General features: G+C 48.0%; 1 protein-coding gene across 1 annotated transcript; it reads left to right on the top strand.

The window, feature by feature from the left end:
* The first annotated feature begins 3,148 nt into the window (after positions 1 to 3,148).
* LOC115641994 (olfactory receptor 52B2-like) lies at positions 3,149 to 8,725 on the top strand. The gene is made up of 2 exons (XM_030545326.1): positions 3,149 to 3,325; positions 7,187 to 8,725. Exon 2 carries the CDS (start codon positions 7,218 to 7,220, stop codon positions 8,190 to 8,192), a length of 975 nt encoding a protein of 324 aa, XP_030401186.1. The 5' UTR covers positions 3,149 to 3,325; positions 7,187 to 7,217; the 3' UTR covers positions 8,193 to 8,725.
* Positions 8,726 to 9,058: the final 333 nt, after the last annotated feature.

Consider the following 9,058-nt stretch of genomic DNA (forward strand, 5'->3'; position numbering starts at 1 on the left):
TAAAATTAGCCACATACCTAAATGAGCGGGGTCTCCTTCCTTGCCCCCAATAAATCAGTCCAGTCGCTCCCCTTCCCCAGAGTTCATGGGATGGAACAACTCTGCTGCAAATCAGTGGGCATCCCCCCTCCATTGCTGTTCTTGCTATCCTCCCCCTATATCCCAGGCTCCTCCTTGCCTTGCAGCACCTCTGCAATCACAAGCCCTCTCTGCCTCAGTTTCCCCCGGGGGGTGGGGGGCTCTGCACTGAGAGGCTGCTTAGGCTTTGTGGGGCTAAACCTCAACCTCGAAAAATCCTTTGGGCATGTTCTGCTCTAAGAGTTTCAAGGGAGGATGCAGCCATTTTAGGAGCCCATTGACTGTTCTTTATGGTCCTGCTGTGCTGGCCCCCCCCCATCACCTCCGGTTCCCTCCCACTGTTGTTCTCTCCCTCAGGTGTTGGAAACAAGGGGGGAAGGAAGGAAGGAAGGACAGGAAGTTTACAGGCCCAAGGGGAGCCCCATTAGCCCCTCCTTACTGGCTGCCACTGTTGCAAGGCCCCTGAAATTCTTTTTGGTGCTAAATCAGCACTTGTAAGGGTGCCTGTGCCCAACCCCAGGCTCCTGATTGCTCAGGGAATGTGAAGGCACCAGGAGCACAGTCCTGGCCACAGAGAGCTCCATTACCAGCCCCCACAACTAGCTGCAGAATAATTCTTTCCTGGCCCTGTTTGCTCAGCTGCAGCCAGCCCTTCGCTCCAAAGGCTTAGAGGAGAGCTTGTGCAAGGCACAGCCTGCCTCCAGCAAGGAGCAGCACAAAATGTGCTCTGCTCTTTCAGCTCCTGGTCCAAAGCCGGTTGAATTCACCCCGCGGGGATCTTTCTAGGGAGCTCAGCGGGGGTTGAGTCAGACTTTAGGGCACGCACTCTCCCAGGGCTGAGTGCGCTCTGCTCCCATATAAATGTGGGTCAGGGTTCTCACGCTGTGCAGGCTCCTAGGTAATGCTCTGCTCTGTGTATGGGGAAAGTGTTAACAAGAGGAGCTCACGCTGCAGCCCGTGATGCTCAGTCTTACTGAGAACGCCTGCAAGTTGTGGGTGTGCGCAGCACAGGGTGCATGGGACTGATATTGTCTTTGCCAGCAGGGAAGAGAATCTGATCCAGAGTCGGTGTGACATTTCAGAAGCCCCTTCCCCATGCAGACCCCGATTCCAGTTCTACCTGCATCGGGCAAGGAGCAGCCCCACGGCAGAATTCCTCACAACTTCCTCATCTGGGCCAGCATGTGAGCACTCTCTCTCGAATCTGCCTCATGCTCACCCCATAAATGATGGAGTGGGGGATGTACAATTGCTGGACCCAGGTTTCACAACTGTGCTAATGCGACCATCCTGCACTGCACAGACCTTCTGACTTGGCTCTGAGGCTTGGCCTGTGTCCACACTCCAAAATGACAGGGCTTGGATTCAAGTCCCAGTGGGACTCGGGCTCTGACCCACCCTGATAGCCAGGTCCTAGTGCCTGGGTCCTGACGCTCGCTGACCCAAATGAGACTGACTTCTGTGTAGGTGGAAGCGGGATTTGGGCTCAAACCTGAGTCAGACCCTGGGCTTATGTGCAGTGTAGACAGATCTGCATATGCTTGTGGGCTTGAAGGCCAGCATTTTCAGAAGTGGCCTCGCCACACAGCAGCTGGTGTTTTCAGTGGTAATTGCTGGGTGCCGAGCACAGGTGCCAACTTTTTTCTGTGCTGGTGGGTGCTTGCGCCCCTGGCACTTCCCCAACTCCACTCTTGCCCAAAAGTTCCCACCCCAACTCTGCCCCACCCTGCCCCTATTGGATCCCTCCCCAAATCACTACCCTGGCCCCACCTCCTCCCCAAAGCATGCCACATTCCCCCTTCTCCCCCCTTCCTCCCAGGCTTGCCATGTGAAACAGCTGTTTCACGGTGCAAGTGCTGGGATCAAGGGGGAGAAGCAGGATGCAGCGACGCGCTCAGGGGAGGAGGTGGAGTTGAGCTGGGGCGGGGCACCCACCAATTTTTTTCCCATGAGTGCTCCAGCCCCAGAGTACCCACGGAACCCATGCCAACTGCCAAACAGAGCTGGAAAAAAACCACTTTTTTTCCCCCAGGTTTTGAAATTTGCTGACAAAAAAGGAAGTTTTTTTTCTCAACATTTTTTATGCAAGACGTGTTTCGTTTTTCTACCAGCACTAGCACCAAACTTCTTTGAAAATCTGGTGCCAGGCATGCGAGCGGCACATGCCCTTTTGAAAATGTAGCCCTCCAGTGCTTCAGTTTCTTAGATGCAAGGTGGCATTATAAAAGAAAATGAGCATCAATATTATTTCAGCTGTTCAAGGCCAAGGACTGAAAAATTCATAGACTTTAATGCTAGGATGATCCCTGTGATTATCTACTCTGGGCTCCTGCACAGAATCTTACGTAGCCGTTTCTGCGCCAAACCTGTGACTTCTCTTTGAGCTAGAGTAGAGGAGAACAAAGAGCCACCTACTATCAGAAATCTCTTTCCCCATGAAGCTACTTGTTCCCATGATCTAGTCACCTCTTAACCTTCCCTTTGACAAGCTAAATAGATAAAGCTATTGTTTGGGACACTGGGACATCGCTTGTCATTTGTCAGTGTCATGCACATTTAAAATGCTGTCTGAATAATAATACACTATAAATAAATAATTTCTGAGATTCTGGCCTTTCTGGTCTTCACCAGATACATGACTGTAATTCAGCTAATGCTAGTTCAGAGTGGAATGCTAACGTGTGGAGAAACTATGCAGCCATCTGTGTTTTGCCACTGGCAGAAACCCTGGCCACAGCCAGACCCACAGAGCAACACCTGCATGATGTAGATGATGTGTTTGGAGGTGTTGCTGGTAATGCAAATATCTTTGCAAAGACTAAAGGGTAAATTGTATCCCAAGTAGCAGAGAGACCAGGCCCTGAAAACACCAGCCCGGCTCTGAAGCTCTTAATGCTGTTCAGTGCCTGGCTCGATTTCCGTTGTTCTTGGTTTAAGTAGTCAGCAAAAGTGCCACTCAGGCCCATGCAGGTTGGACAAGTAAAACCACTTGTAATGCAAATGATGGGAAAGCAGGAAATGGCTAAACCAAACTGACTGGGTTAGTTCCTATTAATCTTTAATGCATCAGGCAGTTTAAGATTCAGCAAGTCCAAGACCCTGCCTGGGGCTCACTGCTGGGATTCATAAAGAGGCAATATTAATATCCCCACGTCTCAGCCCTGGTCAGTGCCTATTCCCCACCACCTGCAGCTCCCCACCCGATCACAGGCACAGGATCTTCCTTCCCAGCCAACACAGGAGACCGGTGAGTCATTTTCATTAAATGTTTGGGTTTGGGGCAGCTCAAAGTCATTTAAAAAAATGTTCAAAGGCAGGAAATTTTCAGCTGGGACAAATGGCTCCTCTGAGAGGCACTTCTAGGCTCAGTGGTGGGGAGATATGACTTAGTTCAGTGGGGTTTGCAAGCTGGCTACCTCCTGTCCTGTATGATTCTAAACTCCATGAGCATGAGGGGAACAGGCCTCAGCAGTCAATGAAGTGGGCAAATGCAGGGTCTCCCTCTGAGAGAATAGCCACAAGCTTTTCCTGACTTAGCTCAGCACAGAAGCCCAGGACCTCCATGGCAGCATTCTCTGAAACGCTTCCAGTTTCACGCACAGGGTCAGTTAGGCAGGCAGAGCTGCAGAGTCTCAATGTGTGGATGAGACCACTGTGTAGGGAGGAGGGAGTTAGATTTATTAGGATCTGGGGAACCTTTGGGGAAAGGAGGAGACTACACGGGAAGGGTGGACTCCACCTAAACCAAAATGGAACCAGATGGCTGGCATGTAAAATTAACAAGGTTATAGAGTGGCTTTTAAACTAAGGGCTGGGGGAAAGCTGAGAGGTGTGGAGGAGTACACAGTTCGAAAAGAGACATCCTTTAGGGGAGGGTCTATTAATGGGGATTCTCTATGTCCTAGTAAAGAAGAGAAGATAGAAGTTGATGAAATACAGGCAGAAACTGAAGAGAAACAGTCACAGAGAAAGAGTGACCTTCAGTTCCGTCACATGAAGGCAGACAACTACATACTGACAGATTTGAAAAGTACTCGTGTAGAAATGCTACACGTTTAAATACTAAGGTGGGAGTACTTGAGCGCCAGGTATTAAATGTGGATATTAATATAACAGGCATAACAGAAACTTGGTGGAGCAATGATAATATATGGGACATGGTAATACCAGGGTACAAACTGTAGAGGAATGACAGAGCAGGTTGTGCTGGTGGGGGAGTGGCACTATGTGTGAAAGAAAGTAGAAAGTCAAATATAATAAAAATCTTAAATGAATCAAACTCTATGGCTAGAAATCCCATGCTTGAATAAGAAGAGTATAGCAGTAGGAATATTCTACCGATCACCTGACCAGGATAGCGATGGTGATTGCGAAATGCTTAGGGAGATTCAAGAGGCTACAAAAACAGAAAACCCAACAATAATGGAGCATTTCAACTATCCCTGTATTGACTGGGTACATATCAGGACAGGATGCAGAGATAACGTTTCTAGATATCACTAATGGCGACTTCCTGGAGCAGCTGGTCTTGGAACCCACAAGAGGCCCTGGTGGCCAGGCACTTTGTGGTATTTGAAAAACATGCAGAAAAGCAAAACAAAAGACAAGGAACCCCCTTGTGTGGCCGGTGATTACACAGCCCTGCCTGCGTGTCTAGCCTGGCCTCACTCACCTGATACCAGGTACGGCTTGCTTGTACACCTCTACTCCGATATAACGCTGTCCTCGGGAGCCAAAAAATCTTACAGCGTTATAGGTGAAACCGCATTATATTGAAGTTGCTTTGATCCGCCAGAGCACACAGTCCTGCCCCCCTGGAGTGCTGCTTTACCACATTATATCCAAATTCGTGTTATATCGGGTCGCATTATATCGGGGTAGAGGTGTAGTTTGTGCTATTGGTTGTTAGCCTGTCAGAAAGTAATATAGTTCTTTAGGCAGTTCCCTGGCCCTCGTTTTTGCAGTCGAGGTGGAGAATGGGCTGTTATCTTCACCTCATGCTTGGAAGGTGGGAAGTATTGTCCCCATTTCACAGGTGAGTAGCTGAGGCGCAGGGAGATTAAATGCCTCACCCAGGTCGGTTGAACTGAGAATTGAATCCAAGTCTCCCATGTGCTAGCGCAGGGCCCTATTCACTAGCTTAGTGTTTCTCTGCGAATGAGTCTGTGATGGGTTGGATCAAAGAAACCCCCTGGGACCTGCCACCCAATGCGCCAACACTACTTCTGCCCTTGCCTTCCCTGCCAGCTCGGGTCCCAGCACCCTGTCTTGCTGAGCCACACACCCCCGTCTGCTCCAACACAGACCCAGGGTCCGAATTACTTGCCTCAAAGCTGCAGGTTACCTGAAAGCAGCTCACAGAAGTGTGCTTGTCTTTAGCACCCGGATGCCCAACTCCCAGTGGGTTCTAAACCCAAATAAATCCATTTTACCCTGTATAAAGCTTATGCAGGGTAAACTCATAAATTGTTCGCCTTCTATAACACAAATAGAGAGAGATGCACAGTTGTTTGCTCCCCCAGGTGTTAATAATACTCTGAGTTAATTAATAAGTAAAAAGTTGTTTTATTAAATACAAAAAGTAAGTGGTTCCAAGTAGTGACAGACAGAACAAAGTAAGTCACCACGCAAAATAAAATAAAACGTGCAAATCGATGTCTAATCAAACTGAATCCAGATAAGATCCTCACCAGTTCCAGAATGCTCCCTTTTACAGACTAAACTCCTTTTAGGCTGGGTTCAACAATCACTCACACCCCCTGTAATTACTGTCCTTTGTTCCAGTTTCTTTCAAGTATCCTGGGGGGTGGAGAGGCTCCCTCTTTCACCAGCTGAAGACAAAGTGGAGGGGTGTCCCAGGGGTTTAAATAGACTTTCTCTTGTAGGTGCAGACCCCCTCCTCACTCCTATGCAAAATCCAACTCCAAGATGGAGTTTAAGAGTCACCTGGGCAAGTAACATGTCCATGCACGACTCACAGTTTTTACAGGCAGCAGCCATTGTTTGCATGCTACCTTGAACGTCCTCAAGTAGACTTCTTATGTGGATTGGAGCATTCCAAGATCCATTGTCCTTTAAGTGTTTCTTGATTAGGTACTTAATTTCAACATTCCTTTCTCCAGGAACTGACCAAATGTTCTACTATGGTTATTTCGAAATCAAGCCAGGAAATAGCCAACATTCATAACGTTGAATAATGATACATGCATACAGATAGAATTAATACATTCAGTAGATCATAACCTTTGAGATATGTTACATGGCATATGTAGCATAAAACACATTCTAAGCATATTTCCCTAAAGCCTTATGGGAGGTACCATCACAAAGTCATGACCCCCCTTCCCCAGGGATCTCAAAAGGGGAGGTCAACTGGCATAGCTGTAGTAGGAGCTATATTATACAGCTCCTATCATTGTCAGCATGGAGACCTTTTTTGGATGTGTAAGGAGGATGTGAAAACCTGAAAAGGCCAAGAAACACTGGCCCAGGCATCCTTGCGAAGCAAGGCACCGTCCTATGAACAGCGACACACAGGACTAACTTTACACTTATGAGTTGTACACACTTGAGCAAATCCATTGGCTTCAACAGGGCTAACTGTGAGCACAGTTACTCCCATGCATAATTGTCTGTAGGATCTGAGTGCACAGAGACTACAGCGATGGGCAGCAATATTTCAACCCTAAGTCATAGAATCATAGAATATCAGGGTTGGTAGGGACCTCAGGAGGTCATCTAGTTCAACCCCCTGCTCAAAGCAGGACCAATTCCCAACTAAATCATCCCCACCAGGGCTTTGTCAAGCCTGACCTTAAGTCAGAAAGGATCTGGCCCATTTTAACTGCACAACCAGAGAAGAAGCCCTTAGAAATAAAATTAAAGAGTGAATGACAGGGGACTAGCTGGTTAATCATTTTACCACTTGAGTCCATTTTAAAAAAGGGAGATTCCTTCATGAATTAAGTCCCTGCTTTGCAAACATCTTCCAAATGGAGTCATTTCAAAAACAGATGTTTGTAAGGGGCAACACTGTGTCTTGTCTAATTTGGTTGTGTGAGCCCTAGCTAATCAGAGGAAATATTTATGTGTTTGTCTTTCTCTACAGAGCCAGTGTGAGTTCAAACACAGTGCTCAACATGACAACTCTCAACCAAAGCAGCTTTGATCCTATAACTTTCATTCTGACCGGCATCCCGGGCATGGAAGAGTCTCACATCTGGATCTCTGTCCCCGTCTGCCTGATGTACGTTGTTGTACTTTTTGCCAACTCGGTTTTACTCTTCATCATCATAACAGAGCGCAGCCTCCATGAACCCATGTACCTTTTCCTCGCCATGCTGGCGGTCGCTGATCTGCTGTTATCCACGACTACCGTGCCCAAGATGCTGGCCATATTCTGGTTTAGTGCCAAGGAGATTTCTTTTGATGCCTGCGTTACCCAGATGTTCTTTACCCATTTTAGTTTCATCGCAGAGTCAACTGTTTTGCTGGCCATGGCATTTGACCGGTATGTTGCCATCTGCTACCCTCTGAGATACCCAACTATCCTCACTCACTCAGTGATAGGGAAAATAGCTGTGACGGCTGTTCTTAGAGGGTTGTGTATAATGTTCCCACCTATTTTCCTCCTTAAGAGGCTACCGTACTGTGGACACACCGTTATGCCTCACACGTACTGTGAGCACATGGGCATAGCCCGGCTGGCCTGTGCTGATATAACAGCCAACATCTGGTATGGGTTCACCACAACTCTGCTGTCGTCAGGGCTGGACGTCATGTTCATTGCTGTGTCTTATGGGCTGATCCTCAGGGCCGTCTTCCGGCTCCCGTCCAAGGACGCCCGGCTCAAGGCTCTCCGCACCTGCGGCTCCCACCTCTGTGTCATCCTGATGTTCTACACACCGGCCTTTTTCTCCTTCCTCACTCACCGGTTTGGCCACAGTATCCCTGGGCACATTCACATCCTCCTGGCCAATCTCTATGTGATTGTTCCCCCCATGCTAAACCCCATCGTCTACGGCGTGCGAACGAGACAAATCCGGGAACGAGTGACTCGCATGGTCTCCCAGGCCTGGGGATTTCACTGCTTCTGCGGGGGGAGGGGATGTTGACCTGCACATAATGCCGAGACGCGGACTGGGAATGAGCAGTTGGTGCTGAGTGCTGCTGCAGGGCCACGACCGGCAGGTTCCTTCTAAATGAAAGCAGATTGCTTCAAAGGAGGGTTTTCAGGAGATGGGAGCCTGGTTCTTCTGGACTTTTAATCACTGGAGGTTCCTCCTGTGGTATTTGCTTTCTGTGGCTCAGATGAACCATCAGATGCTCCCCTCCAGCACAGATCAGATGCAGAACATTCAGAAAACAGTGAGGACTGTCAAGATCTCCGTGCCTGTGATCTTCTGTAAACACACCTGTCACTGACTGCCCCTTCCACCCATTTGTCTGTTTATTCACCTGTTGTGCACTGTCTTAATCTTAGACTGTCAGCACTCTGAGGTGCAGGCTGTCTTTGTGTTATCAGGAGACTACCTAGCACAGCGGGGCCCTGATCTCTGATTGAAGTCCTCAGGCGTTAGTTGGATACAGATAATAGTCATATCATATGATGGTGACAATACTCTTTCCATTCCACTAGTACTGCTGGAGGGTGTTAAACAGCAGCTACTGAAGTTGGACATTTTTAAATTAGCAGGTATAGAGAAAACGCAACCAAGAGTTTTAAAAGAGCCGTCTCAGACGGTCAGTGGACCATTAATGTTGAGACGTTCCAGAAGACTGGAAGAAATCGAATGTTGTGCCAATTTTTAAAAAAAGGCAAAGGGGATGACCCAGATAATTATAGACCTGTCAGTCCGACATTGATCCTGGGCAAGATAATGGAGTGGGCGATAAAGGATTTGATTAATAAAGAATTAGAGGGTAATATAATTAATACCAATCAACATTAATTTATGGAAACTAGAGCCTGTCAAACCAA

This window comes from Gopherus evgoodei, unplaced genomic scaffold (assembly GCF_007399415.2).
Source record: "Gopherus evgoodei ecotype Sinaloan lineage unplaced genomic scaffold, rGopEvg1_v1.p scaffold_36_arrow_ctg1, whole genome shotgun sequence".
Taxonomy (NCBI): Eukaryota; Metazoa; Chordata; order Testudines; family Testudinidae; genus Gopherus; species Gopherus evgoodei.

Bases quoted from the DNA above. Each gene is read 5' to 3' on its own strand.
- LOC115641994 (XM_030545326.1), top strand. From the start codon at position 7,218: ATGACAACTCTCAACCAAAGCAGCTTTGATCCTATAACTTTCATTCTG.